The 27,882-nt window shown below is 54.9% G+C and overlaps 1 protein-coding gene across 1 annotated transcript in view; it reads left to right on the top strand.

The window, feature by feature from the left end:
* Shb (SH2 domain containing adaptor protein B) overlaps positions 1-27,882 on the top strand; it is a 129,912-nt gene that overhangs the window by 82,705 nt on the left and 19,325 nt on the right. The window contains exons 4-5 of the mRNA XM_027930992.2: positions 12,574-12,745; positions 18,255-18,374. Coding sequence (XP_027786793.1) covers positions 12,574-12,745; positions 18,255-18,374 — 292 coding nt within the window. The remainder of the gene's footprint in view (positions 1-12,573; positions 12,746-18,254; positions 18,375-27,882) is intronic.

Below are 27,882 nucleotides of genomic sequence, written 5' to 3'. Positions count from 1 at the left end.
GGCCCCTTTCCAGGTACCTGTGGTGCACTGAAGCAGTTTGGTTGGATTGCTGAAACGTCATCACGGCCCCATTTGTTGACCCGGAGTGTGGCTGCTCAGGAATGAAGGGCAGAGTCCCCACCTGAGTCAGTGCGGCAGGTGTGCATGTGTGTGTGAGTGTGAGTGTCCCAGCAGGAACACACTCACGCTTCAGCCACTGGTGTGGCGAGGGAGGAAGGCAGCACTTGGCTGGGTCCTGTCCTTATCCCAGTTTCTCTCTGCTGTCAGGAGCTCTCTGTGATGGGTCCTGGCACCCTGGGGTGCAGGGTCCATTGCTAAGGAGCAGCTGTGTAGGGTGAAGATTGCTGGGCAAAATCGTTTCCTTCTCTTTTCACATCCCATGTTCCGATTCTGCCTGTCTACCTGAATAAGGAAACCTGGACCCAGTATTGTTTTCAAATTCCCTGAGGATGCAGAGCATGTGGGACCCTTTGGGCCCACCAAGGGGGAGACGGGAGTTTAGGACCCCTGCAAATGACCTGCATGGGTACACTGAGCCTCCTGTCACTGGGGGATACGCAGCAGAAGCTGTTGTGGGCCATTGGCCTGCGAGCAGCTGCAGGGCTACGTGCACCCCAGTCCATCAGGCCCAGCGTGCTGTGAGAGGGAGGCAGGGGCATCAGAATCTCTGTCCTGTCTGGAAGGCAGAGGTTCTTTCTGCTTCTCAGAACGCTGCCCTGCTCGAAGGGATGCTTGACGTTCCTCACAGAGGCAGCCCTGCTGGCCAGGTCTCCACACTAGCCCTTGTGGAAGCCAGCTAGGGACTGCGGCCATGGGGGGTCATCGCCCCCCAGGGGTGAGCACAGCGCTCCTGGAGCTTGGGTGGTCCCCTCTTCTTGGGTGTGAAATTCTTCCCTTCTCTCAGAGTTCTGTGGCCCACATTTCACTAAGGATTTGGGAGATGGTAGGTGACACCCACCACAATCTCCCTAGAGAGCCCTGGTGCTCCTCACCTGCTCTCTCCCTCAGAACGCCGATGGTGTCCTTGGCCAGCCCCTGATCAACCTGCCACGTGGGGTCCCAGCCCCCAGAACAGACGGTCAGGTTCCCCAAGAGCTCAGCCCCACCCTCCACAGAGAAGTAATGTGGCTTCCATCCAGCGGGTCAGCCCCTTCCACCCGCCGAGACAGCTGCCTTCCCCAGCCACCTGGCCTCCGCTCGTGGCCTGCTGTGAGCACCCCAACTCCAGCCAGAGTCTTACAGGAACGAATTATGAGACTGATGGGGAGGTCTAGAAATGGCCTCCTGCCCCGTCCCCCTCCTCCAGATGCAGTTCTGAGCCCACACAAAGCCCCTTCCCAGCACAGGGAAGGGGATGAGGAGCCTGTGGTGATGTCACCCTGTTGGGGGTGGTCTGACTGGCCCTGTGCTTTGTGGCACACCTTGCAAGGTGAACAGGGAGCCTGCACAGAAGGCGGCCACACTGGGAGGGACCCACAGCTGGGGCCAAGCATTGGGGGTGCAGAGGCAGACCCGGGTCAGGCACAGGTTGGCATCTTCACTTCTGATGCGCCAGTTCGAGGACAGGGATTGAACCTGTCCTGGGGGCCTCGAATCCCTTGTTGCAGAGTGAACCTGGCATCCCCACTGAAGGGGTCTTGGCTTGCAGAGTGGTGTTCCATCAGGAGCATGATCGCCAGCACCACTGAGCACCTTCTGTGTGCATCGTCTCCTTTAACCCTCATGACCACCCTCCTGCAGCTTGGTCTTCTCCTTGTACAGAGAGAGGAACTAAGATCCAAAGCTAAGGTCCACGGAGAAGCCATGACTCGCCCCAGGGGCCCACAGTTGGTGAGGGGCGGAGCCAGGGACTCAGCCTGCCAGGTCCAACTCCAGAGCCCTGGTGACATCTCCATGAAGCCATCATAGATGCAGCATACAATAATTGGTGCCCATACCCTCCCACAACCACAGGGAAGGTCCCAGACTTTCGTCTCCCTTGCACCAGCTCCTCCCACATCTCTGGTGGGACCCCCTATATTGAAACAGCTCCAGTGGAGGACCATCAGGAGACCAGGTTCTGGGGGCTCCTACCGCATAGAAGTGCCCGGCACCATCCCACAAGGTGGCCTCCCACTGCCACTTCGTAGCACAGGGAGGGACCTGTACCATAGAGTCCCACTCCCCTTCCCTCTGGGGAAACTGAGGCCGAGAGGAAGGGAGGTGCCAGAAACCAGAGCCAGTCAGGCCATCCATGGGGGGTCCATCAGTTTTCTTTTAACCCAGTGAGTCGACCTGACAGCCACATCTGTTGTAATGTGCAGTCGAGTCTGAGGAGTAAATAATCAGAGCTCTTGATCATGGAGCTAGACAGCAGGGGAGCATGTGAGGAGCCACCAGAGGCCTTTTTGAGAAACAAAGTTATTTTCATTTGTGAATCACTATCTGAAGATTCGTCTCCCTTGAAGTGACTTTTTCAGACTGTGCTGGGTTCAGCCAGCGACAGATGTGCCTCCCCTCCCGGCAGAGGTGGAAGGCAGACATATGACTCAAACAGAAGTATTTTGCTCCGCATAGTTGTGATGGGTGCTTATCTGTCTTCCCTGTGAGCTCCTTGGCAGGCTTCTCTGCTCTAGAAAGTTTAGGACAGCGTGTCCCGCACGTCAGTGCCAAGGGGGGGGGAGGCAGACGATCCCAGGTTCACACACCAGCTCCGCCACTCACCCACTTCAGGGTCTCAGGTCATGCCGTCGCCCCGAGCCTTAGCTTCCCAGTCTGTAAAATGGGGATAGTCACAGCTCTTGTCACACTGGGTCTCTACGGTGATCCAAGGGGAAAGATCTGGAGGAAGAGACATTGTAATCCCTGAAGAATGGCACCTAAGAATTGTTACTGGTGTTCAGGGGAAGGCTTGCTATGTTAAATAAAATTTAACTTGATAGAAAAACAGCACTATATAAAGAGGCACTCAGCAGCCACAGAGGCCTCATCGGCAAAGCTCCTCCCCCACGTAGCCTGGCACTGAGAAGCACCTGTCACTGTGAGCTCACGGGGTGCTGCTGCTGCTGTGGTACACAGCAGCCTCCCTCCTCCCCAGCCTCTTCAAGTGAGGCTGAAAGGGCAGAGAAAGGGAAAGTAAGATCCCAGTATGTCTGTTGCCCACAGTTGTGAGTCATCTCTGAGCCAGCTCAGTTGGCTGATTTAAAATAACCCCGTTAAGGTAAGGGGTAAGAGAAGGGAGAATAGGAAGCCAACACTTACTGAACACCAAATACGAAGCTGGCATAGGTTAACCCTAGGAAGTCCCACCAGGTGAGTGTTTGTTCACTGAGGGCAATGCCAAGGCTCAGAGAGGGTGAGCAGCTTACCCACAGCACACAGCAGCGAACTTGGGTCAGTCTGACCAGAGTGCTTGCCCTTTCCACAGCTGCATAGAGATGAGTGTGGGTTGTTGCTGAGGCAGAAGCACCCGCTTGCTCGAATTTGACCTGGCTTATCACTGTCCCCCAGAAGCGTGAATGCTCTGAAGTTGGTAAGGCTGATGTTGTGTGCGGCGGGCTCTGCTCCAGACTGGCTATTCCCACCAAGCCCGGTGACTCACCCTCTGGTGCTCAGAATAAACAGGCCCGGCCTCTGCAGAGGACTCACTGGGGAATCAGACCTGGCCATGCTACCTGTCGTACCAGCCACAGGCCTTCTCCCCCTCACAACTGGCTCCCTCGGTTCCCAGGACATTTCCTGTCCCCCGCACAACTTCCCAGAATGCCTTGGGCCTGTGAGGAAATTAACAATTGTGTTTGTACCCAGAGCTTTTTGCTGTGTAATGAGTAACAGTCGTAATTAATGTTTAACACGTGTGAACAGCAGGTCGGCCCAGAAAGGGGGGTTTCAATGAGAGAGCGGGGATCACTCACTTCCTTTGGCTAATGTGTTACTGAGGGACAGGTTTTTCCAGTTGGCTTTTCTATTTGACGGATGAATAAATTCACTTAGTAACTTAACTTTAAAAAAAAAAAAAAAAAAGCAAACATCAAGTATTTAATAGCTTTGGTTCATTTGCTAATTATATTAATAGAAATGTTCCTTCAAGTGCCTTTTTCTCCTGTGTGGAAAGAATCCAAAGATTGGTAGACTATCGATGCCCCTCTCTTTGGTGGGTCAGAGATCTTCATGTGAATGGAGCCTCTGAAGCTCCGTGGGATCAAAGGCCCCGCGGCGCCTGCCCTGTTCACACCTGGGTCCCCATCCAGCTCTGAGCCTGGCACATGCTGAGCGCTGAGATATTTGCTAAATGATTGAATAACTCAGATCCCAGGAAAACCATCCCCAAGTTCTCCAGTGCTGGGATCCACAGGTGACCATGTCTCTGCTCTCACAGATGCTTCTTTTCTTTTCTTCCTCTGCAGTGCTGGGATCAAACCCAGGGCCTGGTGCGTGCTCGGCAAGTGCTCTACCACTGAGCTGCACCCCCACTTCCTACGGTCTTTTCCTGTTATTCTTTCATGCCCTGTACCTGTCTCCTCTCCAGATGGGGCTGGGAGACCTGCAGGGGTGGGCACTTCTGCGTGGTGGTTGGCTGCCTCAGTTGCTGCTTCTCGTCCGAACTCCCAGTATAAAACTGAAACCATGTCCCTGCCCATGGGAGGACTGACCATGTGTCCAGTGGGTAGCAGCCAACTCGGTGGGAGCCGTGTGTGGCCCGCACTGCATGTCCCCTCCTGTCTGTCCTGGCCTTCCCTCCCTCCATTACGCACCCCTGACTGGATCTCCAGGTGCCTTGGCAGGCAGACTTGTTTTCACAGAGGCCCAGGCTGCTCTGGCCAGCTCCTCAGGCTTGTAGATGGAGAAAAAGTCACTTTCTCAGGCTCTAGGATTCTCGGCACATTTCTGTGGGTGTCTGCGGGTGAAGGTGTCACAGATGCACTGCAACAGACGTGAGCAGGTTCCAGGTGTGTCTTGATAGGTGGGCCCAGCCCAGAACTTAGGAAGGAACTCAGATGCTGGGGCCAGGAGTCTGGATTTCAAGCTTTCCGCTGCCACCTGCTAGCAGGGCCACCTGAGGCAGGTTGCCTGTGACGTGGAGTTGGCATGAGGTTCTGAGACCCAGGGCACAGTGAGGGCTCCATAGGTGCTGACTGTTGGTGTCTCTGTTGCCACTTAACTGTGGAGGGTTTTGAGAATGTATAGCTCTGTAAGCAGGCTTGTGCTGACCTTGCTAAGGCCTGGGGATTCAGGAGACGGGGTTCAAGTCCAAGGTCAGGTCTGGCTGTTGTCAGTTCCTTTTTCAGCCCTCTGTTTCTCATCTGTGAAATGCGTTGTGGTGACGACGATGGCTGGCTTTGGCAGCTGTAGAGGCCCTTGGGTTTGGGTTATTTTATCATTTTCATCCAACTTTATCCTTCGGTCTCCTGGAGCCAGGCACCCAGCACCAGTGTCCCTGTTTTCCTTTGGGGTAGGTCACAAATCAGAGGACAAAGTCATGCTCATTCTGCCTGGTCTGCCTCCCCCATCCCGGCATGGGTGGTCCTGTGTGGATGACATCCTGGAGCCCAGGAGCACCTCTGCCTCTGCCCTCCCACTTGGGTGGCAGCACAGTACCCTGGGGTCTCTCCTTGGCCACCCTAGACACCCAAAGCCTTTGCTGAGCTGCCCATTGTTTCAGGCTACGGGGTGAGCCAGGCCCACTTTGAGCTGGAGGGCAGAGGGAACCTGTGCGGGCCTCAGTTTCTCCTGGGGGAATTCTAATACATGTCTCAGTGGGATGGTGGGGGTCAGACGATGTAGTGCATGTTTTTGAAAAGTCGAAATAGCAGAAGACTATCGCCATGGACACGGAATTTTAGGTCTACAAGTGTTTGTGTATTCTTGCAAACATTTGTGATATTTTTATACACTCTGGGGGTCGTGTAGCACCCCCCCCCACCTCCAGGCCTGTGCAGTCTCCCCTCCACGTGCCCCTCCTGAGTCCCACCTGGCTGTGTGCAGGAGTCTGCTCCAGGGACGGGTGGAAGGGCTGCTTTGGGCTCCTTGACTTGGTTTCTTTACCCTTGTTTGTTCAGAGTCACAAGACATCCTTGAACAAACAGCAGGCCGGAACAGTCTCCAGGCCCCTCCTGCCAGCCCCATATGGTTTATAAACATGGCCCATACTCACTTCCGGCTCATCCTGGAGAGGCTGGAGGAGCCTCTTTGACACTGGTGTGCTCCTTGAAGCTCCTTTGTGCACACAGTCTGGTACTTAATCCTCCTAAGCCTCGATGCCTCTACTTAAAGGAGGCTCTGTCCTGTGCCGGAAAACTGGGAGGGTCACTGGCTGCAGGCCAGCCAGAAGGAAGCAGGGGAACATCTAAACCTGGAGAGCAGTGCTGGCCTTACCTGGCCAACCTTGGTGAGGGGAGGCAACCCAGGGAGCAGAGGGCTCCTGGCTGGGGCTGGAGGCAGGGCTCAGTGCCTGCATGGCAGGCTGCCCCATTAGCCTGGGCTCCTTAATGATGCATCAGGCCTGAGCTGTTAAAAAAAAAAACAACCTCATAGGTTCACCATGAAGATTAGAGGAAAATGTGCTCTTCAACTCCTCCATGGTACCTACCTGTCCGTGCACAAGAAATGCCAGATGAGGATTAAACCATTTTTCAAAATGGTTTTAAAATAATTTGAGGAGGGAGCTGGGGATGTGGCTCAAGCGGTAGTGCGCTCGCCTGGCATGCATGCGGCCCAGGTTCGATCCTCAGCACCACATACAAAGATGCTGTGTCCGCCGAAAACTATAAAAATAAATAGATATTTAAAAATTCTCTCTGTCTCTGTCTCTCTCTCTCTTTAAAAAAAAAATAATAATAATTTGAGAAGGGTGTCTAGCTCCTGAGTTTCCTTTCTTGACTGATGAATGGAGGTGTCGGGGTCCTGCAGAGCTAGGTGGAGATTTATTGCACAGCTGTGAGCACCTGCTATACATCAGGCCCTGTTCTGGGCATTGGAGACTCAGCGGTGAACACAACGGTCCATCCTCTTGGAGCTTCAACTTGGTCAGGAATCCCAGCAATGTCGAGGAAAGGGAAGGCAGTTTCTGATACAAGGCACTTTCTCCTAAAGGGTACCTGAAAGGACCGTTGTGAGCAGACCTGTGACCATGGGTCAGGGTCTGCCACTTCCCAGGGGCCTGCCTGAACTTTGGTACATCATCAGATGCTAACCAGCCCCACAGTCCTTCATGGTTGGATGTTGTCAGCCCTTTTTTGCAGACGAGGCAGCCAAAGCTTAGAGAGGTTTAGAAATGTGCCCAAAGTCATGCAGTAAGGAAGGGCAAAGGATTCAGACCCAGGACTTCCTGATTCCTAAGTCCACATCCTTCCCTTGGTGGCACTGTTGTCCTGTATCCCTGGCCTTGTTTCAGGCCTAGGACCATTTATCGCCATCAGCTGAATGTCCAGGAGAGACCGAGGCACAAAAATCTCATCTCTGCCAAGTGTCCATCCAGTTCTAAGAGCCGTGGCTGGGACAGGGGTGTGTGGGGACTTCAGGGCTCAGAGGAGCAAAAGGGAATTCTCCCCGAGGAAGGATTCCAAAGGTCAGACACTGTCAAAGCAAAGGCCAAAAGGCAGATGATGGATCTGGGGTCCAGCCATCCAGGGTGACCAGAGCCTCAGGATGGCATGGAGCCCGGAGGGATTTCGTAGGGAAAGATGCCTGTGGAAGGTCATCAAGCACCTTGACCTCCGTAGTGGGGATTCTGGCTTTTACCCCAGGGCCCGGGGAAGCCAGTGAAGGTCTGTAAGCCCAGGAGATTGCTAAGCCCTGTGCCTTGGAAATTCATTGGCTTTTGGAAAGTTGCTGTCTCTGGCCTCTTCTGAACAGTGGACGAGAAAGAGATGGACCCAAAGGAACACATTTATTCCATCTTAGCAAGCATTTCCTAAGCACCCCCTGCTTGCTGGGCTCTGCAGTTTAGGGGCAAAGAACTAGACAGGGCAAAGAGAAAATCAGGACCAGGCTCCACCCCACAAAACACCCAGGCAGACTGGTAAGAGTGGTGTGGGTGCCCCTGGAGTCACAGAAGCCGTTCCAAGGGAAGCTTTATGGAGGAGTGGCACTTGTGCCAGAACTTGGAGGCCTCTAGACATCGTGTTGACAGAGCAGGAGGCTGGCATTTCAGCCCTGGAGACCAGGGGAGGGAAGCCTCACTGTCAGGAAGACCGAAGGTGGACGAGCTCCACCCTGCAGACCTACAGTCCTGGTCTCAACCTCACCCTGCCACTGGACTTTGAGACCCTGTAGGTTCCTCACCCATTACCCCCATGGCAGGGTTGGTAGGAAAGTTAATGCCAGTGCCTCCGTCTTCTGTCTCTGGCAGCGGCTAAACCTCAGGACTGATTGATGCAAGGTCATTATAATATGAGTCAGAAGGGGACCACCAGCTTCTAGCCCTCCAGTGGAAGGACCAGGAAAGCCTCCCAGAAGGTAGGGGGCACCTGAGCTGGGTCTTAAAGGACTAGCTCTGTCACCTGGCCGGGACTTTTTGGAAGACATTTGGGGTAAGACACCTGGCTGGGCCCTGGAAGACATTGATCAGGCCACCTATCCATTAACAGGGATCTATCGGGGGTCCCCATCATGAGAACAAAAGTCAGAGTGGCTCCTGGCACTTCATCCTACCCACTCTCTACCCACTCCGAGTCTGACTCCCTCCTGTAGATTCTAGCTTCCATTTTTAGTTGCCTATAGGCAGAATTCATTAGGTTCTGTCATTGCTAACAACTCAGGAGTAGCGTATTTTTTTTCCTCTAAATGCAGGTATTCTTTTGAGGGATTGGGTCTTTATCTTTTGCAGAAAAATCACTAAATTAAAAGAATTGCCATTTTAAATTGCAGATTAAAGAGAAACTTAATTAGAAGGGACGAAAGCAGTTGTGTTTGGAGCTTTTGTTCTTAAAATTTTTTTTTTTCTTTTCCTGCCGAATCACTGCACTTGGAGTTTGTATATTTGTATTTTAGGTGAAATGATTTGCCTAATTAAGCCTGTCATTCATCACCACCTGTTCTCTCTAAAATATATGGCTGTATTATTAAGCTTGCCAACGGATGCATAAATTAAGTCAATGGGGAATTACAGTGTTGACTAGAACGTTCTTAGGTTTTATCCAATTTATCTGGTAAGAAACCCGATCTTTTTTTCCCAGTAAAGCAAAACAGCAGCTCATTAGGTGTCTTCACGTAGCATTTATTGCTCTCTGGCTACCCTGCAGGTACTGTGGTAGGCATGGGGGCAGGGCACAGGCAAGACAGCCCCTGCCTGCAGGGGCTCACTGGGAACTGAGATTAGGGTGCCGTGGGCAGGGATCAAGGTGAATCTTGGGTGGGATGATCAGAGAGTGCTTCCTAGAAGAGGTTCGAGCTCTTTAGAAAGGACCTTCTCTGGGCCGGGTGTGGTGGTGCACACCTGTAATCTCAGTGGCTCCAGAGGCTGAGTAGGATCGTGAGTTCAAACCCAGCCTCAGCAACTCAGCAAGGCCCTAAGCAACTCAGTGAGACCCTGTCTCTAAATTAAAAAAAAAAAAAAAGGCTGGGGATGTGGCCCACGGATTAAGGGCCCCTGGGTTCAATCCCCGGTATCCCCCTGCCCCCCGCCAAAAACAAAGGAGGACCTTCTCTGGACCTGGCCCTCACCTGACTGTCTGATCTCATGCTCACCCCCATCCAGAGTCACCCACTAAGGGCTCCCCAAGACAGGTGCTCAGGTCAGAACCTGTTTCACCTTTTCCTCCCTCCACCCAAGAACATGCACCCCATCTGACCAGTTGCTATGGGGGCTTCTCTACAGCCCCCCGGGAGATCAGGCTTCTGGGAGGCAAGGGAGGGACAGGCACCCAAGGTGACTTGAGTGCCACAGGCCTCGTCCCTGGCTTTAGCCCACCACCACCTTTAGAAGAGGCCCCTTCTGTGACCTTACCTGGGCACAGCCAGGCTGGTCCTCCCAGTCCTCAGGCCAAAGTCTGTGGCCACCTGCCCCTCTCTTTCCCACACCTCACTTTTTTTTTTTTGATACTAGGGATTGAACCCCGGGGCACTTAACCACTGAGCCACATCCCCAGCACTTTTGAAAAATATTTTACTTAAAGTCAGGGCCTCACTAAGTTGCTAAGGCTGGCTTTGAACTTGCAATCCTCCTACCTCAGCCTCCCAAGCTGCTGGGATTCTAGGCGTGCGCCACCCATGCTTTACTGTGAGTACAAAATGAGTCCTGTGTTCCCCTCTACCCCCCTCCCTACCCCTTTTATTAGTAAGCCTTTTTAAATTAGTAAACTTTTTTTTAGAAACGGAGTAGAAAAGTATGGACAGCCCCACCTCCCCTGCCCTCCGTCTCTTTCTCAGCACAGCCATCCTGTTACCAAGAGTCAGATTAGAACCTTCAGAACACCAGAACAGCTCTCGGAGCACAGCCAGAGTCCCTCCCCAGACCACCGACCCACCAGTCCCCCTGGACCATTTTGCTTCTCGGACACTCCAAGCCCAGCCACCTCTGGGGCCTGGAACTTGCGCTTCCCTGTGCGGGGATTGTCCTCACAAATGTCCCTCCCTTTCTTCAGGTATTCACTTAGACATCTCTTTCAAGAGGCCTTCCCCGTGATGCTATCTTGTCTCTGTAGCATTGCCACCAGCTGTTGACGTGGTCCTTCTTCACCAGGACCCCGAGCTGTCAGGTGGGGGCGGGGGGGGGGGTTCCGTTTTGTTCCCCAGGCTTGAACTGTGCCTGGCACCTGGGAATGGGTGTTTCAGAGTGACTTGGGTGGACGGATGCACAGCCTGCCAGACCCGCTGCTGGGTGGACCTTCCGGGTCACAAGAATGGCTGGGTCCAGCGTGTCTGGAGCCTTCCCTTGGTAGGACCCTCCCTTCCCGGTTTTCTGTACTGGTTAATTAGAAAGAGTGTCTTAGAGGGACAGAAATGCCTCAGGGCCCCTGACTGCTCCGTGGTTGGCATGGAACAAGTTCTTTCACATTCCTCGGTCCCAGTAGGCAACACGCTATGGCAGTTGTGGCTGGGGTCTCCCTACTGCTTCCTGTGAGCAGGAGGGTTGATTGCCCTGTGTCGGAGTCAGACGTGGCTTGCCACCTCCATTGCTGGTCAGAGGGGAGTTTCTGCCTTTGTGAGGCTTAGCCCAGGTCATGGTGGCCTGCAGCTGGACTCAGCATCAGGAGCCCCATCCTGCAGGCCCATTCCGGGTCACTGGGTACCTTGTACTAAGCCCTTGCTGTATTTCATCTGTCTTCACCATGGCTCATTGAAGTTCAAAGTGGTCTCTCAGAGAGGGTAAGTAACTTAGCCAGGCACACAGCTTAGGAGAGGTTGGTTTGGTAACGAACGTGAAGCCCCCAGCATTGCGTCTGCACGGACGGAGCAGACGTGATGATGATAAAAGTGTTGATTTTAACATTGATCGCGCACAGGCTGCCGGCCAGGCACTCTGCTTAGTCCTCTCCATGCCTCACCCAATCTGCCCCCCTCCCATGGAGTGTGTGCTCTTCATTCACCCTGTTTTTTCAGAGAAGGAAACTGAGGCCCAGAGAGAGAACTTGCTAGGTGGACCGCTGGTCTCTGGGAGCCCTTCTGGCAACTCAAGTTCCAGTTCATTATTGTCTGTGCTCTGTGGGGTATTTGCAGGGTCCTGCCCTCCAAACGCCTGTGGGGGTGCACCACACTCCCCAGGCCCAGGGCATTGGGAGGCCCATGGGGCCTGTCCCCTGTGGCTCTGCTCTGGCCATGCAGGGGGGGGGGTCTGAATGAGGGGGAGTAAACTCAGGAGATGCAGTCTGACCCCCAAGGGCCTCAGAGAGGTCTGTACTGGGGAAAGGGGGCAGGCAGATGTGACCGCTGTGGCCCTAGGAGGGCTGGGAAGAGGGGAGGGAGGAGGGAGATTTTTCACACACGGTGAGAAACAGCTCTTCTCCTGAGAGCCATTCAGAGGAGGGAGGCCAAGGAGTGCCACACCCACCCCTGGTGGAGGTCAAAGATTTCTGTAGGGATAAGGCTGAGCTCGGTGGACTCTAAAGACGCAACCGGCCCCTCAAACTCTTAATCCAGCTTTGATGGCACCTGTGTTTCCTGTCTTGGGAAGCTCATTTTTTTGTTATAACAAAATACTTTGTGTCATTAATCAAGGAAAGAGTTTGTGGCTCTGGAGACTGGGGAGTCCAAGGGTATGATGCTGGAGAGGGCCTCAAGTCACGTCAACTGATGGCAGAAAGCAGAAGCCCTGAAGGGCACCTGCAGAAGAGAACACGAGGGGTACCCCCGCTTCATAGCAACCTGCTCGAGTTGTCGCACCCCTTCCTGGGGGGCCGCTATTCCCTTTGGGACTCTCTGCCCCGCTGACTCGAGCACCTCCCCCTGGGTCCCACCTCTCAGTCTGCTGTATTGGAGGAATTAAGGTTCCAACACATGAATTTGGGGAGGGAGGGCACAACCAGACCATAGCCGAAGCCAAAATTTAGGGGGGCTATTTTTTTCATGGTTCAAAATGCTTCTTCCTGCAGATTGTGAAGTGCCAACCAGAACCGTGGGCTGAGCTCGGTAACCGTTTCTCTCTCCCTCTCTCAGCCCAGTTCAACGGCGGTGAGAAACGGCAGTCATCCCCGTCGCCCTCGCGGGACCGGCGGCGCCAGCTCCGTGCTCCCGGAGGGGGCTTCAAGCCCATCAAGCATGGGAGCCCCGAGTTCTGTGGGATCCTGGGAGAAAGGGTGGACCCTGCCGTCCCCCTGGAGAAGCAAATGTAAGTCTGCAGGGATGGAGTCCACCTCACCCTGGTGGCCTCCTCTAGTCTCCTCCCTCCTCATTTCTCTGTCACAGCTTCCACGTGACAATTGAGACCGAGGCCTTTCATGGAGCCCCTTCTCCCAGCTCCTGTGACTCCTAGCCCCACCTGTCCCCCCACCCCCATTGCCACCCTCCCCCACTGTGTCTAGTAGGAGGCACTGCACAGTCACCTGCACCATGCACCCCTTACGTCTCTGGTCACCCTAGATTCTGATTTCACCACGCAGCAGGCAGGTGCGTAAAGCTCAGCACGAGCCACCCCTGTCCCCTCCATCAGTGAGACCAAGCGATTTCTTGGTCTCCATCTGCTTGATACCAGGTAAATCCTCCACTCTCTGGGGTTTTCTCCAGAGATTTCCCGTCTCCAGTCAGTGGCCATATTCCTCCCTGCGGCCCCCAGGTCTCCTGCCCCCCCTCCCCACACCCAGCACTGGGCTGGCCCAGGCCATTTAGTGCCCCCCCTCTTTTTTTAAATTTTTATGTATTCTTTTTATTGTACATAACAATAGACTGTATTTTGACATACGTGCATGGAGTATCACTTCGCATTTTTGTGGATGTACACGGTGTGGAGTTACCCCTGGTTGTATATTCATATATGAACACAGGAAAGTTATGTCCAGTTCATTCTACTGCCTTTCCTATTCCCATCCCCTCTCTTCCCTTCATTCCCCTTTGTCTAACACAGTGAACTCCTATTCTCCACCTACCCACCCACCCACCCACCCCCACTGTATCAGCATCTGCCTATCTGAGAGAACATTGGCCCCCCCCCACTTTTTTTTTTGGACTGGCTTATTTCACTTAGCATGATAGTCTCCAGTTCCACCCATTTACCAGCAAATGTCATAATTTCATTCTTCTTTATGGCTGAGTAATATTCCATTATGTATACATACCACATTTTCTTTATCCATTCATCTGTTGAAGGCACCTAAGTTGGTTCCATAGCTTGGCCATCGTGAATTGAGCTGCTGTAAGCATCGATGTGGCCACATCAGTGTAGTATGCTGATTTTAAGTTCTTTGGGTATATATTGACTCCTCTTGACCACGATTGTCATCACCTTACTCTGCAGGGTCCTCACCATGTGCAGGAGGACCCTGTGCTGCTCTGAAACTGCCATTGGCCCCCCTTATCTCCAGGATAAGGCCCCATCTCCCTGGCCTGCCATCGGCTCTGTGAAATGCCCCCAGACTGCTCTTTCATTCTGTCCCACGCCACATCCCTATACTCAAGAAGTCTTTTCAGAAACTTGATAAAATAGGTGTGGGGCCCTGTGTTGGCACCTCGGGTGTGTCATCCCCTTAACAAGCAGATGAAGGGGCCTATAAGCCCACTGTATGGAGGGGTGAGCACAGCTTGGCTCCAAGGCCAAGAGATTAGCTGACGCCAGCAGGGTCCCTCGCGGGACTTTCATGTGGGTTTTGAGTCCCCTGTCAGCCTTGGCCCAGGGACTTCTGGTCTTGCGCAGCCAGGGGCGCGTCCCCTCTCAGGAAGCTCTCGCTTGGAGAGCAGGATGCAGGGTTTTCCGAATGATGTCATGTGCTGCCTTTTTCAGCCTGCGCTGTTGTCCCAGGAGGCTGCAGCTTCATTCGTGATGGCCGTTCCTGCCCAGAGCAGTTCACGGGAGGCCCGCGGCCACACAGACTGCACACCAGGGTTGGCTTATTTCTGATCAACCTGTGCGCTTCTTAATCAACAGAGTGTAGGATCCAGGGATACCTGGGAGCTATTCTCCGTGCATCCAGTGGGCAGTGGCCAGGTCCGCGGGGCCCAGCCCATCCTGTCTCTCATTCCCAGACAGAGCCTTAGTCCCAAGCTCTCCTCCTTTCCCATTCCCACCCAACAAGGCCTCCCACCAAGTCCAGAGCCATGGCTGGCCTCCCAAGCCCTGAGTCATCCTCCGAGAGGTGCTTAGATAAGCCCACTCCCAGTAGAGCTGAGCCGGAAGAGGTCACGCTGCACCCGCCCCATCCTGCAGACTGACGAGGCTTCAGAGCTGGGGGCTCCTCCGGGGCCAGTCCCCTCCTGCACCCTGCCCCGCCCCCACCTCATCACGCCAGCACGTAAACCTGTTCCATTCGGGAACTCTGTCAGAGTAAGTAAAATCTCCTTGACCCACATCCTCTCGCAGGTGCTCTGTGGAGAGTGGCTCTATGAAGGCAGGTGTTTGTCCAGGTCACTGTTCCTCCCCCGTGGCTCAGGGCAGTGCCTGGCGTGTAATGGGTGCTCAGGAAAGGACAGTTGACTGAATAAACAAAGTCCCCAAAGAATTTTGGTACTTCTCCCCAGTCTGTCACCTCCCCTTCTGGGTCTCCCACCAAGCTCCCCTTTCCTGCCCGAGGCCCCAGACAGGCTCCCTGCGCTGCCCCCGCCCCTGCAGTCCCCACAGCCACCAGCTCCCTCCTGCATCTCATGCTCCTGGCGTTTCTCCCGTCTCCCTGGCCACTGCTTCTACCTGCTCCGTGGCTCCTCGCCTCTGACCTGAAGGCTGGACTCTCCTGGGCTCAGTTCCTGCTGCGTTCTCCCAGCCTCCACTCTCCCAGAACTCCCCGCCCCTACCTCCAGCCGCCTGCATGGCCCTTCAGATGTACTGTGTCCAGAACGGGGCTCCTGACCACGAAACCCACTGCCCTCCCAGCGTCCATGTCTCCGCCGGCAGCACCACATCCGCCTAGTTGCCACTCAAGCCACAAACCTGGAGTCATCCAGATTCCTTGCCGCACAGCATCTGCCCCGTTACCAATTTCGTCAAATTCTTGCTCCAAAATGCTGCCAGAATCCGTCTGTTCCTCCCACCTTCAGTCACCTCTCATAGGAAGCACTGCACTCGCCTCCTGACTTGATTCCTGCTCCCCCTGTGGCCCTCCTCAAGGCAGCCTGGTTGATCTTTTATTTGTAAGGTCCTCCAGAGCAAGTAACACTACTTCCTAACACCTTCTCCTTTTCTATATGCTCAACAGACTTCTTCCCTCTGCCCTCAAAACCTCAGCTGCTTCCCATTCCACTCTCATTCTGTACCTCTCTCTGCACTCAACAGTGCTTGGAACATCCTTGCACCTTTCTGCTCTCTGGACACCCCAAGCACATTCTTACCTCAGGACCTTTGCACTTACTGTTTCCTTTACAGAGATGATGTTTCCTTTGGCTCTTCACAGAATTGATTCCTTTTTGTGATACAGGTTCACAAGCCAAATGTCATCTCCTGGGGTCTTTCCTGACTGTTCATTGCAAACTAGGCACCTGCCCCCACACCAGTCACTGCCCCACTGGACCCCTAGTATTCCTACATAGCCCTTGCACTGTGGAGTGGTGTCCTGTATGTCTGTTGACTCTTTCTCTCTGCATCAGCCCCATGAGATCAAGGACAGTGAGTGGCGAGTAAATACTGGATGAGCTGATAGGTGTTGGACCGGATGAAGGGCAATGATGGAACCTCCCTTAACGTCCCGACCTGATGTGCCTACTCCACAGGGTCCAGCACGGCCCTAAGGTGGCCTCCTGCCTGGACTCTCTCTTCGGTCCAGGCAGGCCTGCTCCAGCCCAGCAGTTGGCCCCAGCTCCCACAGGACCACCCAGCCCAGCCTGGTCTACAGCCTCCCGCCGACAGGCCGTGCCCCAGCTGACTCCTGATCCAGTGCCCTTTGCCCTGTGCTCCTTTGATCCTCCACCCTGAAAGGAACTGGCGGCTTATCCTGTTTACCGCGGGGTTACCCTCAGTGATGATCCAGGCCAGTCTCTCCCTCCGGGGGCCAGCCCGGCCAGCTCCTGAGCTCTGGGAGGGACAGGCTCCGGGCAGCCCTTCCCTGGAGGCCACTTTAGGCCTTTCCCTGAGGATGGCTCAGCTTCAAATGGCTGGAAGTTGTTTTCCTAATAAAACGTTTTTGTCAGCTCACTGGGGGTGTGTGACACAGGCACAGTCCCCGGAGGACCGTCTCACCAAATCCGTTGGCTCTGTTTCCGGAGCCAGGCCTGTTTCTCCCCATTCCAGCACCTTATCCCCTCCACCGCCTCTGGAGAGGTTCCCACTGTGGCCGTCCCTGCAGCCCCAGCCTCGGCTCCTCCGCGTAGCTGGAGAGAGGAATCAGCTGGCAGTCTGTGTGCTCCCTGACCCCTGCCCTGGCCGGGTCTCCCCTGCAATGTCTAGTTCCATGCCAGCTCTGGTGAGCAGCAGCTCGGTCACGCTCCCACTGGACGGGGACTGAACTCCGGGTCCTCACCCACTGAGCCCCAGCCCCAGCCCTAGTTGATATTGTATTTAGAGGCAGGGTCTCTCTGAGTTGCTTAGTGCCTCACTAAGTTGCTGAGGCTGGCTTTGACCTCACGATCCTCCTGCCTCTGGAGCCACGGGGGTTCCAGGTGTGCGTCCCCTCACACAGCTTGGACAGGGATCTCACATCTGGTGCCTGGTCCTTGTTTTTTAAAGCTGCTATTTATATTTTTCTCTGATGTCTTTTAGCCGTGGATGGACACAGTACCTCTACTTCATTTATTTACGCGGTGCTGAGGATCGAACCCAGTGCCTCCCGCATGCAAGGCGAGCGCTCTGCCTCTGAGCCCCAGCCCCAGCCCTGGCTATTTATTTTTTGAGATCATGGTTTTGTTGTGGCCGCTGTTGCCACCTGCTGCCTGTTCATGGCAGGAGGTGCCCAGCGGCCAGCAGTGGAAGGCGTCTTCTAGGCAGAAAGTCGGCGATGACAACAGTCACCAGAAGGCAGCACCCCCACAGAAGCTGAAGATGTGCCCTGTGGACTGTGGGCGCAGGGGTGTGCAGGGGGGTGACTTCTGTGCAGCCGGCTAGCCCAGGCTCTTTGTGATGCTCGCAGTCACCTTGGGTTGAAACTCACCCCCTCCAGTCTCTGCGCAAGTCCCTCCTGTGGGTCATCCCGATTCCTTCTCACAACCTCAAGGGGCTGGTGTGACGCTAACTTGGTGGAGAGTGGAGGCTCAGCCAGGGTCAGCGGCTGGACCCTAACCGTTTCCGGGACCCACGGTGCAGACTCCTGCTTCACACCCTTGTATGGGCTGCCCTTCCCTCTGCCAGGAAGGCTCCTCTCCAGCCTCTGTCCTTCGAGGCCTCCTCTCTCTCTCTCTCCCCCAGAGGTCTGCACTGAAATGCCATTCTCTCCATTAGCCTTCCCCGGCCACCTTGCCTAAAATAGCAGCCCCCAGCCAAGTGACCCGGCCTCACCTCATCTCCATAGTACCTGTCATCACAGGGCGTCCTGTGTGACTCCAGAGCGTCTGCTATCTGACTCCCTGACCTGTGGCCTGAGCCTCTCAAAGGAGGGGACTCTGGGTTTGGTTCACTTTTCTTTCCCCAGCATCTGGCACGAGGCAGGCCCTCAGTAAATTGTCTATAAAATAGAACAGACATACACCTGCCTTGTCACAGCTGGCCGCGGAGGACGCCAAGCCTCCCCAGGAGGTCAGGCCCTGAACATGCTCTGTCCTCTCCCCAGATGGTATCACGGGGCCATCAGCAGAGGAGACGCCGAGAACCTTCTGCGACTCTGCAAGGAGTGCAGCTACCTTGTCCGTAACAGCCAGACCAGCAAGCACGACTTCTCCCTCTCCCTGAAGTGAGTACCGTGCGGCCGCTCTGCCTGCAGGAGACCCCTGGGGCCCCCAGGAGACCGGCCATATGCATTAATTCAAGCCTTGGTTCTTCAATTTGGTCCTACTCCTGGGTCACAGGGGAGTTTCTGTGGTTGCATCATCACCTTCCAGAGAGGAGGGGTCTTCGTAGGGTCTGTGTTTTCCCTAACCTGGAGTAGCTTTCGCCTGTGCTGCAAGCCAGGGCCTGTACAAAGATCTCGGCGTCCCCCATCCCTGTCTTGAACCTCTCACTTCAGTCCTCTGGGGAACACATTGTCCTCATTCTGCAGATTAGGAAATGGAGGCTCACAGAGGGCATGTGGCTTAGCCCAAGTGGCAGGGCCAGGCCCCAGGAGCAACCTTTTCTCTCTCCTTAGGCGCCAGGTTGTCCTTTGGCGGGTTTGATTTTCATGTGTCTCACAAAGGTTGGAAGGAACACGAGGTGGGGGGCGGGGGGGAGGCGGGGAAAATCCTGCTGGTGTTGATGCCTCTGGCTGCTGTGTGAACTGTCGGGTCTTTGTGAGTGGATGCATGGAGGTGTGTGGTGCTGGGGACTGAACCCAGGAACATTCTCCCGCTGAACTAGGTCCCCGGCCCTTTTTTGTTGTTGTTGTTTATCTGTTCTGTTTAGATATGACGACATATTATACATACTTGGAATATAACTTAGGGTCCCATTCTTGTGGTTGGGCATGATGTGGAGTTTCACTGATGGTGTATCCATAGATGAACAGAGGAAAGTTATGCCTGATTCATTCCACTGTCTTTCCTGTTCCCATCCCCCACCCCTTCCCTGCCATCCTCTTTGTTTAATCCAATGAATTTCTCTTCTCCCTCCCCAACCCCAACCCTTTATATTTTGAGACAGGGTATTACTGAGTTACCCAGGCTGGCCTCGAACCTGCAATCCTCCTGCTTCAGCTGGGATCATAGGCTTGCACCACCATGTCAGGTTTTTCTGATCTGTGTGGTATTACTGTTGGGATGAAGTACAGGAGTGAAAAGAGGGGTTTTGAGTGATATTGCTAGGTGGAACCCAAAAGATCTTCCTTCCTTTCTTCCTTCCTTCCTTCTTTCCTTCCTTTCTTTCTCAGTTATAGATGGATATAATAATTTTATTTTATTTATCTATTTTTTTACGTGATGCTGAGGATAGAACCCAGTGCCTCACCCACGCTGGGCAAGCGCTCTATCGCTGAGCCATAAACCCAGCCCCCAAGAGGTCTTCTAAAACCTACTTTATAGATAGGAAAAGGCCTCCAACAAAGAGGGATTTGCCAAGGACTCGGAGTTAGTCACATGGCTGGGTTTGAGCCCAGGCCCTTGATGCGGCAGGTACAGAGCATCCCTCCGGCTTCCTCTCCACCCTCACGCTTACTGAGGCCATGTGGAGGGCAGGCCTGCAGGGATGTCCCTGTCAGGAGCGTGGTGTTCTATTTGCTGACATAAAGCAGTGTGGACAGAGGTCTTGGTGTGGCCGGGGAAGGTGAGGTTGGCCTGGGCTCTCTGTGGACCAGCACCGCTGGCTGCCCCAAGGAGGACGGTGACAGACTGCAGAGTGTTAGGAGGACATTGGGCAGAGGCTCTGGGAGAAGGGGGGTGTGCAGAGACATGCAGGGACCATCAGGGCAGCAGGGGCAGCTGCAGGGGTCCCCAGATGGGGCAGTTATGGGCAGACAGTTCAGCCCTGGGAGAGGACAGGTTTTCTAACACAGCTGATCCAAAATTAGAGCTGGCCAGAGCCGCCCCAGGGTAGTGGCCATCTTGTTACTGGGGGATTCAACTAGAAAAAGCTGGGCCACCACCTGGCCAAGGAGGGTGTGGAAACCATTTCTAGCCAGCTGGGAGGACACCCAGGAGGCAGAGAGAGGACATTGCTGTGTTCCAAGCTGCTGGCACGTGCACGCCTCATTGGCTGCCATCAGACCTGACGGGCTCAGAGGATCTGGTCAGTGATGGCAGTGGAAGAGGAGAATTCAACGTGCTAAACCACAACTGGGCTGGCAGGCTGAGCGGGAGGCCGCCAAAGCCAGAGAAACCATAATTGGATTGAGGAAAGGGCGGCCACAGGGAGCATGCACACCGCTGCGCCTGCTGACAGACCCAGGCCTCCTGAACTCCCACTGCCCCGTCAGCCCACCACCCTCCCTCACTGCCCAGAGATGATCTTGCAACTCAGATGAATGACATTCTTCTGGAGTGTAAAAGGCCAGGGAAGCTGGGCACAGTGGTGCACGCCTATAATCCCAGTGACTGGGGAGGCTGAAACAGGAGGATTGCAAGTTTAAGGCCAGCCTCCCCTTCCTGTGTCAATATAAAAAATAAAAGGGATGGGGATATAGCTTGGTGGTAGAGTACCCCAGGTTCCATCTTCAGTTTCACCAGAAAAAAAGAAAAAAAAAAAAGCAAGGGAGGCAGGTGGCATTACTCGTATTGTACCAGCCTTCCCCACAAACCCAGGCAGTGTGCAGCTGTCCGGGACACTGGTCCCTGTCAGTCCCTGAGTTCCTCAGTGAACCTCATCCCTCCTGCAATCCCCGTGGAACACACAGAGGAGGGGCGACCACCCCAGGCCAAGCCTGGCTGCTCCTCCAGAAGGACCAGAGCCTCCGCTGCTGCTGAGACTCCGTGTTCTCCGTGGGAAGGTGCAACAGCCCTGTGGTGACTCCAGCACAGCCCAGCCACAAGGGAACAGCCTCCGGAGCACCCAGGATGAGCCCCAGCGTAGGTGCTGACGAGGGGTGCGTTACCAGTTTTAGAAGTACCACCACCACATCCAGCCTGCGGGATCCACCTCTCAGTCCCTGTGCAATGCCCCCCGCCCCCCCCCCCACACACACACCGGTTACACAAACAGGCCCAGACACCACCTCACAAACAGGTTTCAGAGGGCTATGAACACAGTCTCCTGTGGTCCCTGGTGTATGCCATTCCTTAGGGAGTAGGGCCCTCTCAGGGAAGGGACAGCACCTGGGTCCTCGTCCCCACAGTGTAGGCTTGTCGTCCAGAGGGCCTGGGCTGCAGCAGAGGCAGCCTCATGCCTGGCTTCCCCACTCCCCAGCCTGAGGCTTTCATGCCATCTCTGAGCCTTGTTGTCCTCGTGTACACACTAGGACAATGACAGCTCCCAGCCCAGCCAGCTCCACGTCATTGTTACCTTGTGTTGTTCCCACTCTGCCCCCACTTCCTGCCATCTACCGGGTTTTAAGACACCCATTGTCCAAAATTCTGGACAGGCATCCTGTCCTGCCACTCACTGCTCACTGTGTGACCTTGGGCAAGCTCCTCCCCCCTCTGGGTCTCAGCATCCACATTTGCCCAGTGAAGAGTCAGACCTGATGCTCACTATCACTTGATACCGACACCGAGGTGTTACCTGACTCCTCACATGTCCCTGTGTGTGGCCTCAGACCCCTCTCTGTCCTTGGTGTGCCCTGGCTGGCTCGGCTGTACCTCCCAGGCCAGGGAGAAGGGTAGAGGGAGATAGTGCAGTGGCCACCACAACCCTGGATAGGAACACTCTCCAGGAGGCCCCAGGTCGTCTTACTGCACCCATCCTGTCGGATCCAGTTGTCAAGACTGTTCTGTGCCAAGGGGGCCGAGCGATGAGGGTTTGGTTTTGTATGCTTATCCAGAGCCATTAGCTCACCCCCACCCCCACCAAGGACAGAGAGGTGGCCTTCCCTGGAAGAAGCCCAGATTGGGGAGGTGCACTCTCCTGTGGCTGGGCTGTCGGCCGTACCACGTGTCCCGGCCACTTGGGCGAGCACCCCTTTGCCAGCCACCCTGTGGCCCTGCTGTCTACTTCCCACTTGCTGGCAGCCTGCTGGGAGGGGGTCAGGGCTGGTTCCCCTGCTGGGTGCTGTCAGAAGCCAGGGTGTGCACGTTGACATCGGAATTCCAACTATGCTGGTTCTCCGCCTCTGGCCGGTTCCATGTGAGCCTCTGGTGGACTATGAGGGTGTTCCAGGATGCAGAAAGCATTTGAGGGAGTCTAGACTCAGAGGAGAGAGCCCCCACCCCTTCGTCCTTCCCCCAGAAGATATTTTTCAGAGCCCTCTGTACCAGGCACAGGGCTGGGTTCGAGGTGAGAACAGTCAGGCCAGGGGCCCAGAGTGTCAGGCCTGGCCAGTTCAGCCTGGGCCTTGGGAGCCCAGAGTTGGCACCTGGTGGGTGGTCCTTGCCACAGAGGGTTGGGAGAAGCCACAGGGGGAGGAGGCTGCACTTGAGTCTAAAGAGAAGCTAGGTGTTCCCTGGCAGGACCGAGTCTCAGGGTGGTGCAGAAGAGCTCCAGCAGGACTTCTGTGCCAGCCACCAGAGAAGTTCGTCTCAGTTCTCAGTGACGAGGACACTGACATGCAGGTCCACTCAGTCCTGCTCTCAGGCTCCCCTCACACACAACCCCCCTTGTGCCTGGCCCTCCCTGCTCTGTATCAGCAGTTGGGATGTTTTGCAAGGCCAGAGTTTGCTCTAGCACAGCCCCACAAGGTGGCTAGGCAGAGATTCCCCAGGTCCCCAGTATCTAAGGGCAGAGGAGGCTGAAGGCTTGCCAAGGCCTCCCACAGAGCTGAGGCTGGCCTCCAGACTTTCCATCCCGTCCTCAGAGCTCCTTCTGCTCTGTCAGAAAGTCGTAAAGTGTCAGACCTGGAAGTGACCTTAGAGGCCCGACTAGTTCAGTCCCTGTGCTGTGTGGATGAGAAAACAGACCCGAAGGGGATTCCCAGTGGTCCTAAGCTATCCAGCTGGCACTTGTCCACGCTGACAGCAGAGATGGTGACTGTTGCCACTGTGGGGACCAGCTACATCTTTGGATCAGACCATGCTGGCCACTTATCTGGCTCTCTGTGGCAGATACCCCCACCTGTGAAGCTAGCTTCAGAGGTGCTGCCCACAGCCCCCAGTCGTTTCCCGACCCCGTCCAGCCTGCAGAACTGCCCCTCTTCCCTGTCTCCAGTCTGACTTGATGGGCAGCAAGCTGACCCCGCCCACCGCGGCCCCTGGAGCGCCACTCCACCGCTCACTCCACCGCAGGAAGCAAAGGGGATGAGCCTTTGGAAATTGGCAAGAAAGTACCAAACTCGAGCTGTTTCCTGTTTCTGGCAAGGCAGGCACTAGGAAAAGGGGCCAAAAAGTTGTGACAATCTCGTTGAAAGGGTTCTTCAGGCATTTTGGATTGTGAGTGGTTCTTCACAAGTTCTTCTGTTGTGCGTTTTTGCAAAGAATCTGGACGAGATGAGGGATGGGGGACTTTTTAAAGACTGCAGAGCATGCAGCTGGTGGAGGGGGTGAGTCCTCCTGGGTAGGGTACCTGTGTGGCCTGTCCTTGGGATGGGGGCACCCAGAATGGCACTTCTGAAGTCTTGACAGCCAGGGAGGCCACTGCTCCTTTGGCAAAGGTCCAGCCTCGGGTTTGTTGAAACAGGCAGTTCCCACCCATTTGGAGGAAATAGCCCTGGAGAACCCTCACAAAAAGGGCCTTTGGCTTTCAAGTCCCCAGAAGCAAATTGCCACTTTCTTGCAGATGTGGCGTCAGAGGCCTTGGGCTGGGCCTGTTTGCACAGTGCCCACACTCCACCGTGAGCATCTGGAGCTTTCCTGTCCCTTTCAGTGAGAGTCACTGACCAGAGCTCCAGCCCCACAGGGGCTCACTGTTTGAAAAGGCCCAGAAGGTCCTTGTCATTAACTCACAGAGAGCAGTGCTTAGAGATGCCTAAGGTGGAAAGCCCTGCCAGAGGAGAGGGACCAGAGAGGGCAGTATTTAAGGATGACCAGGCCTTCGATGGTGAACAGTGGTAAGGAGAACGGGCACAGAGGCAGGAGGTGCGCAGGCTGTGTAAGAACCACAGACAGCACGTGGCCTGAGCCCAGGAGAGGTGCAGCCCAGTGAGTGGCAAAGGAATTGGGACTTTATCCAGTAGGGCAGCGAGGAGCCCCCGAAGGTCTTGAGCAGGGTGCAGGGATGCTCGCCAAGAACGATGAGTGACGAGGACACCAGGAGTATTACCAAGGAGGGGACAGCTTCCCCCTCCTTGTTCCTGTACATGTGCCACCTGCACCCACATAGCCTGAGTGATAGCATGGGGTCAGTTCTAAGAGGCCAGGAGACTAGTAGCATGTGAAATCCAGGGTCACCCTTTTCCAGATGTAAAGGGAAACCACAGCCTCTGAAGACAGAGATATCTGAGTTCAAATCCCGGCTCCCTTTGTCACCAGCCTCGTCACCTAAAAATGGGGCACGCAGGTAAGAAGAAGGCTGGGCAGACGAGCTTGGTTCATGGCAGGCTCGGCTCCTCCCGGCTTATCCAGAACCTTCAGAAATTGCCATGGAAAGCAGCAGTGTGGACAGAACCCTGGGTGAGTCCAGGCCAGCTCTGCTCTGGTAGGTGTCTAGGGCTAGTGTCTCCCTGTCTTTATAATGAGGTTCTGGGGGCTGAGGATAGAGCTCAGCGGTGGAGGGCTTGCCTACTTGGGGCACTGGGGCTGTGGCACTTGTCTAGCATGTGCAGGACCCGGGTTTTGATCCCCCTGCACCATAAACAATAAAAAAAAAAAAAAAAAACAGGGGTCTGGGTTTGATGAGTACATGCTTCTAGTTGAAGGGCTTGACAGGTAGGCCACAGCATTTCCCCTCGGTCTTGCCGTAGTGGTAGGGCCCCACAAGTACTGGACAGGGCAGGGCAGTTGATGGAGAACACGCCCCCAAGCCTGCAGGTCGATGGGTACCTTTGCTTCCTCTTGGTGCAGCCGGATTGTGTTGGCTGCTGGGCGCCCATCACCACCCAGCAGATGCTCCAGTAGAAGTGGTCAGGTGCCATGGGGCCAGGAAGAGCTGAGGGACGCATTTCAGTTAAGGGTGTTTTTCTTTCTTCTCTCCCCTCATTGATTTATATCGTAAAAGAGAGAGTTTTCAAACAGTAGGCATGTCTGGGTCTAGGCAGGCAGGCGAGTGATTAATCTTAGTTTGTTGCTGCTGACAGCCAGGAGCAAGAAATAATAAAGGTTTGCAGGGCGGGGAGGGGAGGGGGGCGGGGAGGAGAGACTACGGCTGGCGCCCATCAGCAGGGAGCGCGGCCTTCACCTCCCCCTGCCAGCTGAGCATCCTTCCAGTGGGTCAGCATCTGAGGCTCCAAACACTTAACTCCACGGGGGCTGTCCACTCCCATGCAGGAGCCGCCAGGTTGGTCTCTTCAAGACCACAGCAGGGTCTCCCAGCAGTTGTGGAGCTCCCCAAACAGTCCCAGAATGCCCTGGGCCCCAGCTGGGCCCCCGAGGGCAAATGAGTCCTATGAAGGACGAGCCTTCAAGAAAGGCAGGTGTGCGCAGCTGGGGGCACAGGGACTGCTGGATTTAAGACCCCCACGCTGCTCCCCTCAGACCACAGCTCCCTGGGTTCCTGGCCACATGCCCATGATCCTCTGATCCTTTGACTCCACACCTTGCCGAGCTGCCAGGTGGGTCCCAGGGCTGGAGGAAGAGGACAAGGTGGGGGGCAGGTAGGCAGCCACAGCAGGTGCTGTCCCAGGGAGGTGAAGGATGGTGTAGGGTTCCACATGGAAGTGGCTAGTGCTGCCTGTTGCAGGGAAGAGGGTTCTGACTTGTTCCTTGGAGAATGAGGACTGAGGCTGTGGAGGGTGGTCAGGGGCCATCCATGCTGAGGCAGCAGCCCAGGAGGGGAGCAAATGCTCCAGTGAGAAATGGTTAGGTGCCATGGGCCATCCATGCTGTGCCTCCCCTGCAGCACAGCTTCAGTGTATTCCATCAGCAGCACCTCTCCTCCTCTGGGTGAAGAGCTCTGAGCAGCAGCGAAGACCCTGGCTCTGGATCAGTCTGGCTTGGGCTCTTGAAACCCAGCTGTTTCATGTCCTAGCAGGGTGGTCTTGGGTAATGGGGCTTATGTGTCTGAGCCTTGGTTTCCTTGTCTTGTAAAATGAGTGTCATGGGTGTGATAATGTAGGTGAAGTGCTTAGTGCACACCCAACATGCAGTAGCAAGTACTCAATCGTAGAGCTCCACTGTCCTCATCGCAGACTTTGGAGAGCCGCAGGTTGTAGGGGCAACAGGTCAGTGTTGGCTCAGAGCCTTTGGATGGTCTGGGTTCAACTGAGAAGTTTCTGTACCCACATCTACTTTCCTTCACAGTGGTAGGATTTTAGCATTTGTGTGGCTGCAACTAGAGAAAATCCTCCATTCCCATAACCAAGACTTTGAATCTTGCAGAGTTAGGGTCAAATCCAGGCTGCCCTCTTCCTGGCTATGTGGGCTTGGATAAGTTCTCTCCCGGATCTCTGATCAGCAGCAGCTGCAGATGCTCCTCAGCAGGCCTCTTCCCTGTCTCTCCACCCTGCTGCCCCTCCAGCTTTCCCGCCGAGTCTGTAGACATTGTCAATCAAATACTGTTTTTCACTACTTCGTTATGCTCTCCTGCTCATCCGATGGGGAAGCAAGTTTGCAACAAGCCAGGGTAGTAGCTCCCAGAGTACCCTGAACCAAAACCTTGGGATTTAGGGGACAGAAAGTGACCTTTTGGTGTGTGGAGGGGTATACTAGGAATTGAACTCAGGGTCACTTGACCACTGAGCCACATCCCAGCCCTATCTTGTATTTTATTTACAGACAGGGTCTCGGTGAGTTGCACAGTGTTTTGCTTTTGCTGAGGCTGGCTTTGAACTTGTAATCCTCCTGCCTTAGCCTCCTGAGCTGCTGGGATTACAGGCATGTGCCACCATGCCCGGCTCAGAAAGAGACCTTCTAGATGATCTGTTACAAGTGGAGAAACTAAGGCCCAGAGTGAGGAAGAAGCTTGCTGCCTCCCGCTCACCCCCAGACCTTGTTTCTAGCTGAGTTGGCCTGTGAGAGAGGCAGGCCAGAAGGGGACTGTTTGTAGTGTGCTTCATGTTTTCTTTTTCCAGAAGATCTAAAGGAAATGCCATGATGAGGAGCTGCTGCTTTAGGCCAAACGGACTCCTCAGACTCTTTGCAGGGGACTAAACAAGAACAGTGAGCTTTGGAATGTGCAGATCCCTCACAGATGAAAGGACACATCCCATGTCATTTTCCTTTACTCAGAATGACTAAGAAAATGTGCCATACCAGTGGTAAAGCAAGTCTCAGGCCAGGGCCCTCGCTCTTCAGGTATTCCCTCTCTGGGACCCTGAGCCCAGTGCTGTGGTGATTTGGGTGCCATGAAGTGGACAGTGTGGCAGAAGGCCTAGGCTGGCGCTCACAATGCCAGGAGCAGATCCCGAGGACCATGTCCAGGACCCTGGAGCCAGAGAAGGACCAATACAGTGTGCGCCTGACTCCTGGCAGCTGGCCAGCTGGGGTCCAGGACCAGTCGTGGGCCTCCGGTGGCACCTTCCTCTGGGAGGGGGCCGGGTAGTCTGAGTTCTTGATTCAAAGTCCTGCAAGCTGGTGGGAAAAGCCCCACACCACCAGCCACCTCTCTGGGTTACTGAAGCCATGCACATTGGGGCACCAGTCAGGGGGCTGGTA

The sequence above is a fragment of the Marmota flaviventris genome, chromosome 13 (genome assembly GCF_047511675.1).
Source record: "Marmota flaviventris isolate mMarFla1 chromosome 13, mMarFla1.hap1, whole genome shotgun sequence".
Lineage (NCBI taxonomy): Eukaryota > Metazoa > Chordata > Mammalia > Rodentia > Sciuridae > Marmota > Marmota flaviventris.
The sequence above is the reverse complement of the archived record's forward strand: the minus strand, read 5'-3'. Positions and strand labels throughout refer to the sequence as shown.